We start from the raw sequence: 22228 nt of genomic DNA, 5'->3' as shown, positions 1-22228 counted from the left end.
TTTTTTTGCCTTGATATCTGAATATTGTTTCTGCCCAAGAAAATCCGGGTTCGAATTAGATGCAGGAATTTGTCGGTGGTCCGGACAGCCATTTCATAAAGAAAAGCTGCATGTGACACAGTGACGACAAAAGGTAAGATTCAATGACGTTTCTGCATTAATAAATTGAAATCCTTATGGAAATAACCTTGAAGCATATGCGATGGCTTGAATATGTTTCTCTTTTTGTAAAATCAGGTTCCAGTTTGAAGTCAGGGGACACTCGGAGGTCAGAATATCACCTGTAACTAACATATGAGTATACCTGTATGAGCTTGTGCATATTTGTGTTCGAACAAACACTTGGATGTTTAATTATTGCCTCCAGAGAAGCACTTCATCCATTCAAATGTGTTGTGTCTTTATTTTATTTTCCAAGCAGAAGAACCAGAAGGTGATAATAAATCTGTTGTTCTTTGACAAGTGATTAACAAGTGTTCCTCTCGTCCTTGGACTTGCTCAGGAAACAATCCACTCGACTGTTCGCAGCAACAGACTACTGGCTAGTCAATTTCACGCTGATGCTGAACTGAGGCAAAACAGACAAGGATCAGTCAAGACCATTGTGGTTGGGGAAACAACTGCGCTTGCAATGAAAGGGAAATGACAACCACTCAATCAACCGTCTTAATAACTACATAGGTGTGTATTCAGCAACTGAGGTATATAGATGGATCCCAGATGCAGATTGACACACTGGATCCACAACATCTACGTGTGTTGTTGTAATCTTTTGATGGGATACTTCACCACAGGGTTTACTGTATAAAGGCTTATATTTTTCTCTAAAAGGAAAGCTTTAAAATGTAAAGTGTGCGACTCATTTAAACTCTGACACTGTTGATAGTTTCTGAAATGACAGTTGTACCTCAACGTTGTGATACATGACACAAGCAGGGCACATGCATTATTGAATGTGGGGCTGGAGCTGATCCCCGCTATGGGTGAAGACCATTACAACTAAAATGCAAATTAATTGTCATCATTGATTCCCTTGGCCAAACAAGTTTACATTTACTCCTTCCTTATTTGCCCACTGTAACTAAATCTGCTTTATCATCATCTGGGTTCCAATCAATGTACTTAACATAACTGCAATTTCTTTGTTGTTTAACATATGTGCAAAATTCAAAGACAACCACAAGAATGGAAACAGGGACTTTGTGATTATATATAGTTATTAGGGGAGAATCCAGGATGTCTGCAGTATGACCATCTTATCACAGAGAGGACTTACCATTAGTAACATGAGATTTTAGGTACACACACCTACAATGCAAGATAAAACAACTGAATGGCTGCCAGATACTGAAAGGTGACGTCTTGGAAAAGGGACCAGAAACACTTACATGATGTATATTTTACGACAAATGTCCACTCATGACATCAAACTAAATGCAAGAGATTGTAAAACAAGTGTCTGCCTACCTGGGTTGATCCGAGGTTCCTTCCACAAACCTCCTATAAGCAGAGTATCCCCCGTCATGGCCATCTCTCATGTACAACTATAGCCTGCTTATGATGCTTATGTTTACCAGGGCTTATGTAAAATTAACTTCCCTAATCAGAACAGACTGGACTGAGACAGACAAGTACAAGATGTGCCGTGCAAAACATCCATTTTTAACAAGCCATTAAGTTCTGTATTCATCCTTGGTGAGGCATCTTTCCGCTCCTACGCTGCGAGACGCTGACATGATCTGTGTGAGGATCACTGTGTCAATCTATTGTGAGGCACTTTGAATTGTACCGACCTGCTTGGAAAGTGCGATATAAAGTAACCTTTCATTGAATGGTTGAAAGTAAACGGTTTCCTGCACACAACTGAAAAGCTAAATGGCAAGAGTACTTCATAACGTTTGTTTACAAGACATTTCACGGTTGTCTTTTTCTCAAATCCTCAACAACAGTGTTAAAACTGTGTCCATACCTTTTGGACAAACATTTCACAGTATTTTTTTAGACTGTAAGCAAAATGCACATGTCGTAGCACAGATGTGCTCGAACATTACCAACAACTTTCTGTTGATTCTCCAACCGAAATCATACCCCGCACAACATCTGAAGATTGTCTCATCATTTGAGCCCTCACATGGGAAATGATCCACTCAGTTGTTGTAATTTATTAGACGTGTGCTTCAGAAATATTAACGAACTGGAATATCAGTGATGTCTGCTAAATTAGACAGTAACAAACTTGAGCTAAGAATCAATAATACTGTGAGAAGCTCTCCTGCAAACACACAGTTAAAAGTTAAAAAAATAAAAAAAGAGAGAGCGAACACTCATTCAGTCAACATGCTCACTCGTATTCAACAGAAACTATGTATCAGATTTTTTTTTTGCCAATTTCACAACAATATGCATGGTTCAAAGGTAAGGGAAAACAAACAAACGTATTACCTACTGTGATCATCACTGTATAAATCTGCATGTTCAATATAAATAGACATTTTAACAATAATACTTAAAAGTACAACTGTAAACTTTACCTGTATCCCCGAAGGGGAAAAAAAGATGACTGTGATGATGATGATGATGATGATGATGATGGTGATGAGTGAGATGAATTCTGGATACGATGATTTAGTTACAGCTCACTGAAGGAAAGTGGAACAGAATTGAAAAGAATTACATTTGTGGCATTTGAGCAGTAATCCCACGATTTCCAATAAAATCTATTTGGAGGCTTTTTTTTTTGTTTGTAAAAAAATTGGCTTGCATAGGTGTTAAAACCATTATTCATCCCCTCTTAATTATAAAGTTGGCATGGCAACTAAAGTCTCAGGGAGCAGCTTTCATGCAGACACACCCGCCCGCACACACAGATATAGATCAAATGTGTTCATTTCAAAGGTTATTTCTGTAAATTAAATCATGTGGGGTGTTTGTTTGTTTTGTTTTTTTTGTTTGTTTTTTTAAGAACAGAACAACCTGTGTGTGGTTCTGTGAATTTATAAATAACAACAGTGTCAGTAAATAACACTTAGTAAAAATCACTCCAAAAATTGCTAAATAAATAGCAAAAATGTGCAGTTTCACAAGTTAAAAAAAAAAAAAAGTGTTATGAGTAAATTGAAACGTCATGAAAAATTAAGACAGTTTCCAAAAGTACGGACCACAATTATCTCACACACAGAATCGATCCACACACGTCTGTTTAGAAATACACCACTTGTGTCACCAACAAGGCAAAACCTGATTCTACAGTGACAGTTTCTTTTTAACAATTTTACAGTAACTGAGCATGAACACTTAAGAAGCATGGGTGACACACACCTGTGGCTTATGTATAAATACACAGAGGAGCAACCTGATGTCGCCCTGCTCTTAAATCTGTTCAAGTCTGAGGTCACCGTTAGCCAATGGAGTGCTGTCCCCCTGGGGCCAGCAGAGAGCTCCAGGGAGACACAATAGCAACAAAGATCAGAGGGTCAGGGGGATACTATTTTCCGGCCTGATTTCCATTTAAAGAAATCCTCATAAAAAGAAAAAAGTGATTAATTATATCACAAGGACACATATTTAGAGCATAATTCGATGCATGATGGAGAGTAATCGAACTCATAAAATAAGTTTTACAAAAGAAATACTGTATTGCAACAGACTATAAATAAAAATTGTTCCGAATAAAAGCATTGAAAGGGTGATGCAGTTTGTTTTATAATGTAAAAAAAACAACAACAAAAAAACCCACAAGGAAATCAAGGCATTCAACCAGAAAATCTACTTATTGGGAGACAAAAGAGGCCTACACTGGTGTTTAGTGGTTCAGCAGGAGAAGAAGGTCACAGGGAGCATTGTTGTATTCTGACTGGCAAGCTAATTGTTTCCGCTTGTGTTCACGTCGTCCCCGAGCACCTCTGGAGGAGGAACGATCGATCCAATCACAACGTGGCCTGGGTACATGTCGGTACCTGTCCGACAACTGTACTTTCATGTATTTAAGTGCTATCTGATTGCAATCTTAACTGCAAATGTTCGAGACCATTAGACAGTTAACGTATAAGCAAGACTTTCCAGCAGCCCTCTGCAGCAGAGGCAGCCAATTTTTACTGAAGTTATTACTTCCACTTCTCTCACAGGAAATCAATTACTGCAAATCTATGAAATAAACTGTATCTAATAACCATTTTGATTACAAAAGAAGACGTGTTCTTTATCAGTCCAGCTCAGAGCAATTAATTCCAGTGATTTGCTTATTATGCTCATTATTCAATTTCTTAATAAAAATTTCTGGAATAACAAAAACAATACGCCACAAAATCAGGAAAGAAAGCACTCGTCAGCATTTGCGAACTTTGCGAATATCTCACAGACATCAGTCATGAACATGTGTGAATTTATGCAGTACCGCTGGTCAAAGAGCTGCTGGATGTTACTTTGAAGTGTGATAATCACCAGCTGGATGGACATGAAGAGAGACCTGAAACTAGTCTGAAGTACATTTTCAAATGCCAGGCTTCCATTTTATGTTAATAGATCAGCTCCAATAATTACTGTCATTATCACTTAATCTACTGATTATTTTCTTAATTTATCATTTGATGAATGACAATTAGAATATCTGTCAAAACATTCTAGAGCACAGCATGGTACCTTCAAATGTCTTATTTTATTTTCCAAAAAAAGGCGGATTAAAATATGTGAGATGACAACAAACTGTGCTGTATTTTTGGCATGACTCCTGAAAGATTTCAGAGAGTAACTTATCAAAATAATAGTCCTTTTGTCTGAAAAGAGAAATCAATTGACTAATCATTGCAGCTCCCAACAGCTCTGTTCACACTTACATCTAATCATCTCAAGTGTTTTTGTTTGAAGTGAGTTTTCCTTAATTGATTCCAATAGTTTTCTGTCAGTCAGGCCCATCCGAAACACCAAATGTGGATAGAGGAAATCAAGAATTTGCTGGTACGTCTGAGTCATTCATGTGAAGTGTGTAAATGATGCAGCATCCAAAGGCAGAGACTCATTTTCTCTGAAGAAACCTTGTCAAGTCGAGATCTTATCAACACCACACAGATTCACTTTGTAGCCCCACTAACCTGCCGATGAGGAGGAATTTCCCGACCACTCCCTGACGTCTCATCGCCATGAGGATATTGCGGACGGTCATGCCTTCGCAGAAACACGCCACCACCCTGGCCTTGGGCAGGTGGGCCCTCAGCCTCTCCAGCAGTCGATCAAAGCTCTGCTCTCCAGCGTTGCTCCAGATTTTGCCTGGGGAGAGTATGTCACATAAAGGTATGTTCAGATCTCTGGTTCTTCGCGCTCGGTGTCACCCTCTGAGCATGTATTTCTTTCTATCGGTGAGGTAGTTTCTTTCATTTCAGTCATGTTGCAGCCACACATGGTTTTAGGCAGAAATTGGATTTCGTGGGTGTCCATCCATAAAATCAGGGTGTCCAAAAGGTTTTTGATTGAGGGGGTGGGGGGCCTTAAATGGTGCATTCAAATGCATCCTGGACTACTAAATAATACATTGTGATTGTGGATTTTGCTTCTTAACAGTAATACATTTCCTTTTCTTGTTGCTGATGCATCCAATATACTTTCTTGCTTTGTTAAAAAGTTGTCGTTTTTGTTTTAAGGTTAAGGTTTTTCATTGGTGATGGTTTTCATTTATACCTGTACCTGTACCTGACTCACCTCACTCCAAACCTCACTACATGTGCTTGTTTATTCCCCCTGTAGTTGACACATTGCTTTTATCTGCACCCCTAAACTGAGCATCTGTAGACTCTGAACCCTGAAATAGTTTCTATTATCCTCTTCTTAGTTTTTAATTGAATATTAAATGCTTATTTATTACCTTCATTCCACCTATAGCTCAGTCCCAAGGCCTTAGTATGTCACAGTCACACATAGTTAAACTGCTGATGGAGCAAGCATGATTGTCAATACTAAAATCTAAATCAGAATTTTCACAAGAAAGAATATTTCATTCTTCAATAAAACGCATGAATGATATGCATTTATCCAAACATGTGTCAACATTTTGGAAAGGAAAAATTACATTGATAAGAGGTCCATAGAATTAGTCTCATCGGTGTGGATTCTGCAAATTTTATTCCTCAGCATTTTGGAAAGAAAGTTTACCTAAATTCCTCTCTCGTGACCCAGCATTTGAATGAGTCAGAGAATTATGAACCAATCAGAGGTCGCCTTTCAAAACGTATATACCACATGGTATGAATTGGCCAATCACGTTGCTCGTTACTGGGCGTAATACAACCCGGAAGTCAGTTGCGAGTTGTGTGCTCAAGCCATATATTTCCTAGATTTTGGCAAAAAAAGATGAATTTGGGCAAAACTAGACGGAGACAAGTCGTGATGGACATTATACACATTTTAGACGGCTTCGAGCAACCCGTACGCTATTGTTTTGTTCGACTTTTCCGAAAATTGACCGTCCAAATGACGGCTGAATGGCTCGCTGCCTAAAGCCATGCAGACAAATGACACCCACAGTGTGAAATGGAAGTCTACACAAGAAAGCGAAACCATCATAATTTGGCATCTTACAACCTAATTTTGATTCTTCTTATTAACTGAATATCTAAGTCATGTTGGCTGTGTTCACAACATTAGATGCAAGTCATACATGTTGAATAAAGTACACTTGACAGTAAACCCTTGCACAGCAGTAGTTTGACATGAGCATAATAATCTAGGCAGTGACCATCAAATAAAAATTAATTGACGCAAATCCGTTTTTCCACATGAACTCGGGTCTTCAAAGTTTAGGAGTGGGGTCATCTTGACCTGTGTGACTCACCGGAGTGCGCGATGCAGATGCCCTCCTTGGCTGCCATGTCTTTGAACGCCTCCATTCCACTTTCTCCATAGTTGCCTACAAAACCACAGAACAAGGTCAGAAGGCTTTCAATTAACTCCGCTTTGAAAGGTCCAGCTTAAAAAATAAAAGACAGATGACTAGATAGATGATAGCTGGGTAGACAGATAAATAGAGATCCATAGAGTCCATCCAGAAACAGGCCCACTTCAGCATGTTTCCAGTTAGTGAATACAAATAAAAACTCAAATTTATGTCAGAGGAAGCCTCTCCCCAATGTGGCACCCCTTCCTTTGCCAGAGAAATTGGGTGACCTGGAATTTATGCAAATGAAGGGTTGTACACACTGGCAAAGACTGTGATAGGATTCCCCTCTCTAATTTGTCTTCCTCTCCTCTTTTATCTCATTCCCCTCTCTGTGTTGATTGAAGAGAAGATCAAAACTCTCCCCTTTTAATCCATATTTAATGCCTACTGTTTGTTCCTGTTTACAGTGCATGTTTATAGTCACTGAAAGCATCCCAGTTAGGCGGCACTGATCTTTGCGCCACATGAAATTAATGAAGAGGTCAAGATAAGGAAATTCTGTGATTAAAAGATACAGTAGGTGTGAGAAATCATGGCGGGAACAGAGAGGAGAGCCCATCGAGAAGAGGAGCAGGAATGAAGAGAAGAAAAGGTCCCGCAATCCCTGACCAGTGTGTGTGTGTGTGTGTGTGTGTGTGTGTGTGTGTGTGTGTGTGTGTGTGTGTGTGTGTGTGTGTGTGTGTGTGTGTGTGTGTGTGTGTGTCAAAGCGTGCAGGGGAAGGATGGTCTGTACCATCTGTCTCCCACTCCTCACTGAGACACTAATTACAGGACTTTACACTTTGCCCGTCACACACACACACGCACGCACGCACGCACACGCACGCACACGCACACACACACACACACACACACACACACACAGTTACCATCATCAAAATCGATAAAGCTTGTAACCTACTTCACTCTGGATTCAACAGGGATTTACGTGTGAGACATCTCTCTCTCTCTCTCTCTCTCTCTCTCTCTCTCTCTCTCTCTCTCTCTCTCTCTTCCTCTCTCTCTGTGCTACTCCACATTACCAGCACACCCTCACCCAAATACACTTGTGCCCTCGCCTCTCCTAAAGGAAGCCCAACCCACACAAGCAGAGATGGGCTACGATCAAACAGAGACAGCACGAGCCGGTCTGTGCTCTCCTTCCCATCAGAGCGTCCCAAAGCTAACTTCATATTACAGAATACCTTCCAGCTAAATCCAACACACGTGTTCACTTCATTATTATTATGTTTTCATTTGGCAGCACTGAACAGTTACTAAAAGGGGCAAAATGTCATCAACAATCTCATATAACATGATTAATAATCACAAACGTTTTTGCAGACTAATTCTGATGATCTATTAACAAGCCATACTAAACCAATCCAAACAACAATACAATGTATTCTTAAAGAGCTGACCAGCTGAGAAAAAATTTAAAACTACAAATATTATTACTGCATGGCGCATTATTATTATTATCTGTACCTGGTCTGTGCTCCAATACATAACACATGAATGCAAGAAGGAGCAAATGAACATGGTTTTATACATTGAAGTATTCCAGCTGGGAAGTCGTGAAGTTACCAGCTGGGAAAGTCCTGTTTCCCAGTTAGGAGCGTTCACATGGCAACAAGTAGCTCTCAGCATGTATGTACCATGAAAATCTGCAGATCTGCTAAATGAAAATATTTAAGTTTCCACGAGGAAGCAAAACCTTTTCCACTTTCACAAAAAATCATGTTTTCTCTACAACATGTCTGTCTTCGACGCTCATCATCCTAGCTCACGGTAACCCACTGTAAGGTTAACGACCGTAACCTCACAGTTTTTCATCAAGTGAGAGATTGAACCTGCAGCCTTCCAAGATGCAGAAAGACGACTCACTCTACCAATAAGAATATAATTATGCTTTTAATAATGTTGTTGTTTTTTTAATCTTGCATTACTTTAATTCTCATAAAGCTGCTTTGCCTTGCCTGGTAACTGGTGACTATCACATTAAAGTTTCTGGGATCTCTTATCTAGTAACTTTTGTACATGAAAAGTTGTTGAACTGAGTGTCTCTCTCTATTCTGCCCCCACAGCTGGTGGTTCGCTTGTACCTGTGATGTATTTCCAGCCTCAAATTAAACATTGGCTCGCCTGTCTACGAGCTGTCTGCTATTGTCTGCACGTTAGTTCATCTCGGCTGTTTTGTTGTTGCTTCTGCTCTATGTCATTAGTTCATAAATGTGCTTCTTTCGTGAACCAAACACTGTCAAACACTTTGTCGACTTCTGCACTGTGCCGAAAACTGAATGCCCCTCTCTGGAGCGCATACAAAGGAGTGTTTGCAGTTGAAAACACCTTAATGGCATATAAGTGCAAAATGATGATCATCTGGAGCAGAACACCTTTGGTCCAAGGGACATCTGCCAACACTTCCATTTACACAAATGGTATTTTTTGTTGTTTTGTCATCTTCCACTATAAAGAAATAACATTAATCACCCATTCACAGCTTTGTTCTCTTGCATTTCTTCCTGACTGGGCTTTGACTTCAACTCTTACTTTTCTCTTTCACTTTACTTGAAGTAAAAAATGTGAAAAACATGAAAGTGAAAATATCACTCCTCCTTTCTTCTTTGATGTCTCATCATGTGTTCTGGTATGTTACAATACATTGCGACATGCTATTGAACTCAGAGTTAAAGAGTATTCCGCACTCTGCAAAGCTGCCGATCCTCCAACCCCAGCCACTCACCCCCGACTTCTCAGCAGCAGATCGCACTCATTTCCTTCCTTCCCCCTCGCTCTCCCTCTCACCCATTCCCCATCCTTCTCAACAAGCATCCTCATCCTCCTGTCACTCGTCCCAGCTCCATTACATGCAATTACATGTTCTCTCTCTTTCCCCTCTTTTTCTCTATTTCCTCATTCCCCGCTGTCACAGATTCAAAGAAAACAAGACATTCAAAAGAAAACATTGAAATTCAAACATTCTTATGTGATTCAGCTCAATCTGAACAAGCCATTTTTTTTGGGGGGGGGGGGGTTCAGGTTGGTGACACATTCTTGCTGGTTTGAACATGAACTTAAACAAACACAAATATAGTTTATTCTAACGTGACCCCCTGACCAAGCTGGTCCAAATGTGGTTACAGTTATTAGTGTGTAAAACCTAAAGCCATTTAAATGGGCTGCGATGAACAGAAACATATTTTGTGAAAGAGTTTCCAAAATATCTCAAAACATCTGCAGGTGTATTTGTAGTATGTGTAGTTTCGTTTATCAATGAATGGGATGGGTGAGATGCAGACAAATAATTTCCAACAACATTCTTGTAACATTAGTGCAACATGCAGAAAATTACATATTCAGAGTGTTTGAAGTGAAAATTGTTGCTCTTCTGAGTATTTACTTGCAATTTTGTGTCTTCATCTAGAGGTAGACTGTTAGAGTCTGCTCAATGCAAAAAATTGGCCCATGACCCACTTTGAATTTACACCCTCCAGCTACACATGCAGAGACAATGATATAAATGTGAGCAGATTCAAGTCAGTCATTCTCCTCTCTCTCCTTTATTACAACTCCCTCTATGTACAACATCGGTACCCAAGCCATTAAGCTTCCCTCTTCCTCCAATCTGCCAGAAAATCTAAGCAGGGAAAGGTCGCACTGTGCTGGAGAGTTACCGGGAAACATCGAAGGGATGACAGGAGAGGTGAAAGGATGAGGAAATAGGATGGAGGGGGAGAGAGGATCAGCGGTGACGTCAGCAAAACCAGTCGGGACCAACAGGAGAAAGCAAGAAACGCAAACAGCAATGAGAGAATTGGAGAGAAGGTTGACGTCTTGATTTATTGAGAGGTTGATCCATTTCTTTTCTGGAGTGTGGTTGGGTGACACATGTCAAATTTCACATCAATAAAACCTGATGAGCTGAACCGAACTGAGCTAAATAGAGAGAAATGACAGCAGGAGTTGGCAGGGAAAGAATGGGACAAAGAAATATTAAACTCAGTGTCGTGGAAGACGATAATGATGATTCTCTCCAGTGAAACACAAACCAAAATCCCAACAACGGCTGAGTGTGTGAATCATTATCATTAGTCTGCAATATAATGACAATGACAGATTGATCAAAAAGTTAGAGAGCACAAAGAATCCACATTTTGTCCATACAGAGCTTCTCCTGTACATGTGAGCTATGATGGAAACGGGATGTGGATTAAAAGAAAAATGCTGACAAAGAACAATGAAATACGGCTCGGTTTCCCTTCACGGTGCTTAGTGAGGCAGATGAGCATCTTCAGCTACAGGCTGGTTTCCCTCAGGTGCCCTGAAAAGGCTTTAAGAAGTGCCAGCCTTCGCCTCTGCTTCATCAGACTGATGATGTCCTACACACACATTAGTCCAATGAAAGTTCATTAGTTTGGTATTTATCTTCCAGACATATAGGCACTTTTTTGTGTAACTGACCTTGCAATTATTTAATAAATCTTATCTGACTTACACAGGATACTTTCCTAGAACTGCATAGACATGACGTGTCTCCCTCCTCTATACATTTCCAGTACAGAATGTATTAGAATTTATCTTCATGATATATAGCTTGTTTCATCTACTAAAGCATGGAGAAAAAGAACATTCACAACCTACACCATTAATCTTCTTGAGTAAGTGAATCTTTGTAACTTTTACTGATGGAGCATTATTAAAAAAAAAAAACATAGTCATAGTAAAAAAAAAAAATAATGATTTTTTTTCACATCCATATTGTTTATCTGTAGGCTGCTGGTCAAATAAAAAGTATCTCATTTGAATATGCAGTAAAAATAAATACTTGACTTTGCAGTGCTGCTCAAAAACCACCTATTTGTGGTAGTTACACTGTTATGTTGAGTTAAAAAAAATTAACTGACAAAGAACAATAATAAAAAAAATCGAGCTACTCCATCTTTAAAATAACAAATATAATCATTTGCTATTACAATAAACCGCTGAGAATCATTTATAAAGTCTGGTGAGGTGATTTGTGCCAGCGGGTGAAAGTATTCACCCACTGAATAATACAATGGCCCATTACGAATGAGTGATGGTGGCCCATCAGAAGTTCCATTTTAACATGATTTTGAAACATTCGATGAGAATACAGTGTTTGTTGTATTCTTTTGCATTTTTGTTCCATGCAGGTAGAATATATACTGCACTTATGCGCCACGGTTCCGAGGATGTCTTAAATGTTTAACCATTTTCATCACATTCACAGTCTTTAATGATGATGGTGTTCAGTATTTTACCCTTAAACATGGACATGAAAAGAAAGGGATCAAACTGATGTAACCCTGCGATCAAAGGAGGACCTGTGCTATCACTTACTGGAGAGTTTAATTGTTACTAAAGATCTAACCGTGCGATTTATAGTCTACTCAGCAGTGATTAAAGAAAACAGAGTGGTGAGTCAGTGGACAAAAATCAATGAGTTATGTCGATTCAACAATAACTCACAGCTCTGGTTTCCCAGATGGGGGGGGGGGGGGCTTGGAGGGTTGGAGGGGGTCTTAAAAATACTAGGAAATACCACTGCACAGGATGAAACTGTGCGACTCCTCTCACCCTGCAATGCTGACAATTTGGGGTCCCTTCTCTGCCGAGCCAATCAATCGGCCCCGCTCCCCTCTATTAGCTTTCACGCAGCAAATGCACTCCACAGTGGGACACTCGACATGAGACAGACACAACCACGTCACATTGAGCTTGTCTGTCTGATCTAATTCAATGGCTTTGGTCATGAAGTGCAGTCACATTCACACATATGATGGTCACTTCTTAAAGAATAAAGATTTAATTCATGAGGAAAAAAACAAAAACAACAATGAGCCAACTGCTGGTGTTCAATAAATGTTTCTCAGGGGGTGCAAAGAGGGTTTAAAAGAATAAGGGTGTCTTATCGTGTTTGTGTAATGGAGCTCGCCATATTCACAGAAAAGCATGTTCCCTTTAACCTTGAGGAACCGAGTGACTGTTACTTTGTATTCAGGGCTGCAAGAAATTGCTTGGCTGGAGAGTTCTCATATGTCCATCTCCAGTCCCTCGAAACGACACTGCGCTGTGCGTGGCTTTTAGCATTGCAGTCACAACTGTAAGGAAATGCTGTCCAGCCTACTGAGATTCCCTTTGCAAAGCAAGCCAAACCATTGCAAAAGACACAGATTGCATGCACAAATTCGAACAAGCAGGTTATATCCTCGCATAGAGCAAATAATGTTCCGCTCTGTAGAGTAGTATTTCATTACTTCAGTGTAATTACTATGTTGATATTACATGTTTTATTCAGTTTCTTGCATATCACTTTTGCCCCCAGATGCAAAATGTTAATGCAGAGATTTAATGAGTTTCTACAATCATTCCAATCTTTCTCTGAATCTGCAGCATCTGTATGTTTCTCTATTTATTCTAAACATTCCACATCCAAGCACACACAAAGGGACACCCTGAGCTCTGTCTGCATTTTCTTAGATTTACCAGAATCGCTCATTCACCCCCGTTCTTCATCCAAAAACCTTAATTTGCTCCTCTTTTCCATCCTTTTCCAAACTGTCTGCTCCACCTCCACTTTATTCTTCCAAAAGCAGTTCCTATTCCCCGCTCGTCTTTCTTCTATGTCCCTCTCAGCCACACACTTCCATAACCCTTTCTAATTCTCCAGCCCTCTCAGTGCCACCTTTCCACTTCAGGTCTTGGTGTCTGAGAGTGATTGTACTTGACAAGGGCGCAGTCGACTTTGAAGAGTAGTTCAAGGTCAATGCTGCCTGTCTGCGAAAGTACAGAGAGTTTCTACACAATCATGGCCATTTTCACACACAGCTTCAAACACCCTCTCAAACACAAACTCGGGAAGGCATGTACACTCCCTGAAAGCTCACCCACACACACTCAGAGCTCGGTCTCACGAGAAGGAAAAATAATACTGTCCCACACAAGACAAATGTTATTTCTGACAGCATACTGTCATACATATGCAGAGTGATTTGTCTCTGACTCTTCATTTCCATAAACAAATACAGGCAGATTTGCAAATAAGTGACAACATCTTCAGAAAAATTCTGCTTCATTTTCCGTGTGAGGAAATAAATCACAGCCCAATGTTACGTATAAAGGATCAATGCGATCATGGCCACGGTTTTCAGAGAAAACCAGCCATCGATCTTTAACACACAGTCTAGTTAAGACTTGACAGGTCCCGGCTTCATCACACACAGATGAAATCTGTAATTAGGTGATTTACTGTCTCCAGTTAAGCCGTCAATAGATATTGAATGTGTCATTTTGATTGTGAGGAAAAAGTCGGAAGAACTAATATCCAGGCTCATCCTTGCAGTGAGGTGACGATGCAAAACACTGTTCCACCATGCCGCATGAGGCAGAATCTCCCGAATAGAATTGCCTGTATGAAAGATATCAGGTCGAACAACATTCGGTTCCCAGTCAGCACCGAGAGCAGAAGCCCCTGGAAATAAGATGTATTGGAGCCAAAGGCTTCCTGTTACGTATATTTTCCACTGCAATATGTACCGGTATATGTGTTCGGGTTATGTAATTCTTGGTATAATCACTTGACAATAATTACTTTGTATCCTGTTTTCATCCAAAAAACATTTTTTGAAAATCCAGACAAAAAGAAGCAAATCATGAAGTAAAAATAGAATAAATAAGTTTAAGTTACATGACAGGTTATTATAGGACAACACTAAGTTCATTTATTTCCTTCTTTTTTTTTATCAAATTTGTATTGCTTTTATTCCTGTTGTTTTTAATATTGTCTTCCTTTTCATTGAGTAGAAAAATATGATTTCCAGCAAAGGTCGGGTCATGTTTTACACCTTGACTATCAGATATTAGGCAAGACAAACAGCTGACTGTAACTTCAGAGTCTAATGTTGCAACAGTGTGACCATAGCAAAAATTGCTGAAATTAAACAAAAGAAATACATTCATTTATTTAAATTTTCGCCCCAAAAAATGTACTAAGCTTGACCCTATGAAAGGGCTTAATTTGGAGTATGGCGGTCAAGCTTTAGCCCATGTTGCATTGAAACATGCGTGAGAGTTTCTATTAGTTATTGAAAAGATCATCTTACTTATTCTTCTTGTTGTCTTCAGAACACTATTTAAATTTTATTTTAATTGAAATTTTAATTTTAAGTTAAGACCCATTCTTGATGCAAGTTCCTAGTAAAAACAGACTTGAAATTTATAGGTTTGTCCTAAAAGCAACCAGTATGATTAAAGAAAAAGATCATATCAGAGACATACAATTTCGGATTGATGAGACACATCGAAGATGGTTCCCAATCCATTTATTCAGTCATTATCTGTTTCTTTTCCTCTCACAATAACACACATCCCTCAGAGTTTGAGAAGAACTGTACTGGTGGGCATGAACGGCACAATCACATTAGCCCATGTACAGCTCAGGTCCAATGCTGCTGTAATGCCGCCAGGTGAGGCCGAAGGACAGAATCTGTAGTCCTCACTGTGTGCGCAGGTTTTACTACTGCTGTCACGACCTAAATCTGTTTATACAGGCACATTATGGAGCCTCATGCATGTGTGCCCTTGAACCCTGTTGTCCCATACACATTAGAGGGCCTGCTCTCCCTCGTGAGGTTCAAACAGCTCAAGCCAACATCTTTTACTTCTTTGAAAGAGGATTTATTTCAGGGCAAAGGTGACAGATGAGTAGAAGTCATTCTGTATTAAGTTATATGTGTTGGGGTGTTTGTGTGCATTTGTACGTGTGTGCATTTTTTTATTGCAGGCTTTCAAACCTCCCCTCCCTCGGTGGAGTGAGTGCACACACTCACTGCATTCTCCTCTAGTCCAGGTGGCTGTCACACCATCGACAACATCTCCCAGCAGTGACTCAACTCCCTTCCAACTTCGGAGTGCACAGTGAGTAACTGAATGGATGAGTAACACAGCTGAAGCACATTCTCTTTCATCGAGTACACAAACCTCTCCCTTTCTCCCTTGTTGTTTCTTCATTGAGGATTCAGGCCCTTTTGAGTGGAGCACTTTGAAATAAGTGATAACTGACAACATAAATATATATTCTCATGACCCTGTTGTATCCACAGGCGGTGGTTAACTGCTGATCAGCATTCCCTATTTTTTGAAGACTTCCCCTTCAGCACCTTTTTGACTTGGAGCGAGTTTGAACGCATTTATTCCACATTTATCTTCACAGGTTGAAAACACATCTATTTCAAAAAAACACTTCTCCTTCCCATCTCCGGAAGAATCTCACTGTAGTGCAAGCAATCCTGCCAAAGACCTGCATCTTCCATCTCGTACTCACATTGATAAATACTAATATTCCACTCTTATTTTTGAATTTGAAAGAAAAACCTAAACCCCGGAGCACCATCACGGACTGTCTGCTTTGAGTATCACTGAGGCAGAGACACAGAGAAAATAAGAGGCGAGGACAGTGTGTATATGTGTGTGTGTGTATGTGTAAGAGAGAGATCATTAGAGCTAGATACAGAGTGTGTGGGTGGTTGTACCTTCAGTGTGTATAGCAGACACGTAGGTCCAGTTGTATCTCTTGACAATGTCCACCATAGCTCTCGCCTGCTGTGCGTCTGAAGGCACCACCCGCATAAAGTATTTGTAAAGGCTCTGAAACATCGGAAACAAAGGCAGTGAAAGTTATTCCAGAGCGTCAGGAGAAAACTTTCAGCCGAGTGGATAATGGATACGTTTGAATAATTAAGTTAAAGTTACATTAAAGCTGAGCAGTAGTGATTCCCTTTAATATAGTCTGTCTGATATTAATGCGCAGCTTTGAAAACATTTGCCCGTCGATAAGAGCGCTCACCTTATCGCTGAGGTCCATACTGGTGGCAGAGTAGGCAATCTGCGGTATGTTGAAAAGCTGTAGGAGGTTCTGAACCTGGATGGCCACTGAGCTTGAACCCGGCCCAATTAGGCCCACGATGGGTTTCTTCCCTCGCATTGGAGTGGCGGCAGGGTCGGCGCACTTTATGGTCGTTCCTCCACCTCCCCCTCCTCCTCCTCCTCCTCCCCAAGCGCCTCCTCCACCCCACTCCTCAGCCTCGTCAGAGGAGACCAGAGAATCCCGAATGAACTCGATGCTCTGCTCCAGAGCCACAGCCGAGTTCCAGCAAGAGTCCCGGATCTCACAGCCCAGGCTGATGTTGGGAAGGATGTACGGGTCAGCGTTGATCCGGTCCAGCGTGTGCATCATGGCCTCCACCCTCTGGATGCCATACTGCTCTCGCACAGCACCGCACTTGCGCTCATGTACCTGAGAAAACATTGTGGAAAACGGTTGAAGTAGACCTACTATGTGAGTCTGTCAAATGCAGAATGTTACAACGGCGTGTGCTCGTATTATTCATGGACAAAGTATGAAACAATGGGCACATGCTTGAGAAAGCTTCTTCAATGGGAGGTTTCATATTAATTTTTCTGAAAAACCAGCTCATTGCAGGTATATCATCTGCCACAAAAAATGATTGAGGCTGGCGTCGAATTACAGTCAGATGATGCAAAACTGTTGCCAGACTGAGTCCTGAAATTTCAACAGGTTTTAAGGGTGGATGTCTTCAAAGCAACAAAAGAGGTGGAATCAAGTGCTGCACTCAGGTAAGAAAAGAAAGGTGAAATCATGAACAAAATCTATTCTTCTAGACGTCCACAATATGAAGAAAAAACACTGAAAACATGCAGTATTGATCCCCTTTCAGTCGAGTCTAATTGAACTGTCATTCGGGTAACAAGGCCGTATTAAGTACTGTCATCACAATGACTTCAATTATTCAAATTCTTTTAACAGATGCAGCAGGATGCACGAACGCATTGTGAAACCCACAATTGGACTTTGGGATTCAGTGTTTTGCATCATGTCATGTTGAAGTACTGAATTTTTCTTTTTTCTGTTTGCTATTATCTATAATGAGATGGAAAAAAGCTTAAATGCCAGTGGGTGACTCCTGGTTCCTGGGGTAGCTAATGGAGCTTGAGTGTTCATGGAGGAGGTACATCCAACAAATTGAATGTCTTTCTGGGGTTTTAATAAGATGAGCATCATTATGAGTCTCAGTGCAATAGATTGCACATTTGGCTGGAAATTATACCAAACATTTAACCATTTCAAATATCTATTTGACTTCCCTATCATTTTCGTTGTTTTTTTGTTGTTTTTTTTAAAAAGCAATGAGCATTATAAGTGAATGAGTCGAAATTAAATGTGGAAAAGTGTATAGAGTCCTACAACAAACAGCACATATTTCAGAAACATACAAAAACAAATAAAACATTACCTTGTCAGCAGGAGGCTGGTGATGGACTGAAAACAGCGCTCCAATGATGATATCTCCAGGAATGTGCGCTACAACTCGCCGTTCAAGGGACTGGGCGGAGTCGGCTTGATAGAGCTTGGACAGAAGTAGCAGCCAGAGCCAGAGCATCATCTTGTGGCCTTTGGCTTACAAAGGAGTATCAGATCTCAAACTCGTAGCGCAGAGCCGTCACAGGGAATCACTCATCCGACGCAGACTTTTCCTGGCCATGGCAGGAGCTTGTTGCACATAGGAGTGTGATTTGAGTGAATTCCTTCCTTCTGCTTTTTTGCCTTTATGTTTCAAGGTGGAAGCATCACTGCGACCGCTGAGACACGTGCAACAGGACAACCTGGGGAATCCAAAAGAAAAAAACACCTGGGATAAGTTTCACTGTCTGAGTTATTTAAATGGAAAGACTCTGTCTCCACGGGAACAGCTAACAGACTGGCATGTTCACGATCACCTGAAAGACGGAAATACTTTAATTTCAATATTAGGCAGCAGCTGGATTTTACATAATTACAAACAGCTAAGATATGTCTAGCAGCGTAATCCAATCACTTCATATTGTGAACAAAAACAAGTATGACGGTTCAAGGTGTGCACAAAAGACCTTAGATGAACCAACATGTTGCTATAAAAACGCATTTAACATTGATTCAACCAATTCAGTTATATATATACTGTATATATATATATATATATATATATAAACACAAGAGCCCTCAAAATAAAATCAAATAGGAAGTTTCTCAAGCCTGCTCTGCTGTCTAGAATCAGCATTATTAATCTGTTGAAGTTGTGAACCCCAGGGAAAACTTTCATTGGTGTTTGTGACCATCCACCCAAACTGTTCCCTACATGAATTCATTTTATTTACTCTTTCTTTTCATTTCATTTCATTTGCCTTTATTTATTCATTAATATTGTAAACTTTTTCCACCCACAATTATCTACTGTAGCTGCTTTCTGAAATTATAACCCCTATGGAGGTTTGTTGAGAATGGCTGGGATAGAGAATGTCTTATTATGATTTTCACTGACATGCAAATCTAATTTTTTTCAAAGCAGGCAAAGCCTCACCTGTACCCAGAACCTAGAATACAGTGGGACAACAATAAACTTTTAAACCTGATTGAAAACCACCATATTGCATGTCCAGATTTCTGTGAATAAGTTTTGAAAGGATACCAGGAAAACGATGAGTCTTTTACAACATAAAAGCATTTTGAAAGACTTTTGCTAATGGTTCAGAAGCTTTTACACATAAATAAAAAAAAAGAAAAACGCTCCAAAAGCAGCTATAATGGCCTTCAGAGGATGTTGGGGACATCATGTTTTCATATTGAACACGTACTAATCCATCTTTAGAAACTTGTGGTCTTTCAACTATTCTTAGTCAAACTTTCCAATTTGTAGATTCATCAGTTTATCTGTTCTAAGCTCACACATAACAAAGATCTTCATCCTAGAAATAAAAACACACTAAATCACCTCAGAGTTAATTGTGTGACTGCGGTGCAGTAGTCCTTTAGGCAAACATTAGGTTATCATTTGGCGAATATATATCAGCCTCTCAAATCGAAACAAGGAGCGTTCATTTGTGAAAACAGCCTTATCGGGCAAAATGTGTAACTACCATATGCGCACGGGCTGTAAGGTTCTTAATATCTCCAACAATACATAGAAAAATAACCTTTCCCCCTCTAGAGAACAACAGAAGTAAAGAAAAAAGTAATTACATTACAAGAAATGATACAAAAAAATATCTTATTTAGTTTGCGCATAAGCCAGCGGAGTAGGGTTAAGCAATCTTGCCTCATAGCGAGGAGGTCATGGGTTCAAATCCAAGCTGGGACTTCCTACAAGGTGCGTGTTCTTGTGTCGGTTTTCTCTCACAGATGCAAAGTTGTGTGTTTGCACTGTGATGGACTGGTGACCTGTCCAGAATGTACTCTGCCTTCACCCAATGTTAAGTGCAATTGGTTCCAGTGCCCGCAAAAAGCAGAATACTTAGATAGGATTAATTTACTCTGTAATCCAATGATGTCGTGTTTCTTTTGAGGACTCCCTGGAAAATGGTGTATACTGAAAGGTGCAACATGTATTTTTTTTATTTCAGAGCAATCAAAACAATCAACACCATGATGCTGCAATCTCAAACCAATGAGCCTAAAAGATGATGACAGAAGATGACGGATAAGTGTATTAGCTGCTGCATTGCCTATTACTGATATCCAGTTAATAAGATGACGGTGTCAGATGTAGTCCAGTGACTCCTAAATACACGTACTGTAAGCAGGGCTTACAAACATGAACCCAGCTTTCAAGCCCCGCGCTTTTCTTCCTGGGGAGTAGCTCTAAATCACCGTGACAGAGTAGAGGCACCACAGTCACCAGGCGTCGACATAATATCAATAACAACAACCACAACATTACTTCGCACATCATAGCTGCTGGAAGAAAGTGTTGTTGTCGGACAACTTTTACAGTGAAACTCACTCAGAAAACTATGGCGCCAACAAGGTCACATAAATCCAGTGGGGGGTCCCATCGTTCTTTTAAATTCCTCTTTGGTTTTGGTCCTTGATGACTAACTCCACTGTCGAAAAGCCATGATGAGAACAGGAGGAAAAAAAAAGAAACCCCATCAGCATACTGCGAGTCAATCCTCAAGTGTCTGCCCCATGACTCTAACCTAATGACACTTGTGGCAATGTGTCACCCTTCTCTCCTGCTGATTTAATGGTGTTACTTTAATAGCAGATTTGGAGCGTTAAAGTGGCCCCAGTTTATTGCCATCATTACGATTTAAATTGTTTTCAAGCGTGAACAAAGACTTGCAATACATCCTTTGGCAAAAACTGTTGGCACAGAGCTGTTTTGTATTCCTTTTGTTCTCGGAACGAAGGTAGGCTCTTTCACGTGGTTTGTTGTGATAAATAATAGAAAAGCATCTTTATAATGAAGTGCAAACAGAGGTTGGGCAACAGTCGAAAACCTTTTTTTTTTTGCAAAATGTGAGCCACTAAGTGGATGATCCAAACAGACATAGAGGACACGTCCAGCTGCAAGAACTGCAGCGAGCATCCTGTGTTTAACAGTCAGGCAAATAGGAGGGACATCAGTTTCCTCCTCTGGGAAAACTTTTCAAGTAGCCATCCCTCTGCATTAATGGAGGAAGCCTTATCATTTGCTCAACCTTGGAGCAACACAAATACTTTACTTCGTAGCAATGGAGCAATTGAATTGACCGTGACTGGAGCAGGGGGAGCTGGGACGGTTCAGACAGCAGAGGATGGCATCCACTGCTTATGCAAAACAGGATCAAGGTCATGACCAGGACGTTGGTGGTTCGCTGAGAAGTAAAAGGAGGTGAGACAAAAGTGAAAGGGGGAAACTTAAAATGAAGGTGGAGTGTAAGAGGAATCATGAAGAGAAAGATGAGAGGGTTTCGGGGAAAAGGGAGGCAACAGGACGCCTTCGGTGAAAACAGATGGTGGGAGAAGCAAAAAGAGGGAAGTATTGTGCAAGGGAGAGAGGAAGGCAATGTATGCTGCAAGAGGTAGAGAAAGACAGGGACAGAGGGAGAGAGGGATGAGGGGAGGAACAGTCAAAAGAGGTAAGAGCGATAAAAAAAAGAAGTGGCATCGAGGGACAGAGAGTCTCACTGAACGTAATTAACATGACAGTGTCAGGATGGCAGCAGGGCTAACTGCTGCTCCAATAATGAACAAATCAAACAAAACTCGCTCTGTCTCACACACACACACACACACACACACACACACACACACACACACACACACACACACACACACACACACACGCACAGAGTCTGTCTCTGTCAGTGACACAGCTGTGTCTCCATCTCTCCCTCCAGTTCTATCTTTCTCATGGCACATTATTATAAAGACTTAAACATTATATTCAATTCCTCATTTAAAAATCGCCTGCTAACAGGATT

The 22228-nt window shown here is 40.4% G+C and overlaps 1 protein-coding gene across 1 annotated transcript in view; it reads right to left on the bottom strand.

Annotated features, from left to right (window-relative positions):
• Nucleotides 1-18390, bottom strand: part of grm5b (glutamate receptor, metabotropic 5b) — a gene marked incomplete at both ends in the record, with an annotated part of 63587 nt that extends 45197 nt beyond the window's left edge. The window contains 5 exons of the mRNA XM_080459569.1: nucleotides 5088-5262; nucleotides 6821-6895; nucleotides 16459-16573; nucleotides 16773-17222; nucleotides 18241-18390. Coding sequence (XP_080315695.1) covers nucleotides 5088-5262; nucleotides 6821-6895; nucleotides 16459-16573; nucleotides 16773-17222; nucleotides 18241-18390 — 965 coding nt within the window. The remainder of the gene's footprint in view (nucleotides 1-5087; nucleotides 5263-6820; nucleotides 6896-16458; nucleotides 16574-16772; nucleotides 17223-18240) is intronic.
• Between the last annotated feature and the right edge of the window lie 3838 nt (nucleotides 18391-22228).

The sequence above is a fragment of the Lipophrys pholis genome (genome assembly GCF_963383615.2).
Source record: "Lipophrys pholis genome assembly, chromosome: 3".
NCBI lineage: Eukaryota > Metazoa > Chordata > Actinopteri > Blenniiformes > Blenniidae > Lipophrys > Lipophrys pholis.
Note: the sequence above shows the minus strand (reverse complement) of the source record. Positions and strands in the feature narration are given on the sequence as shown.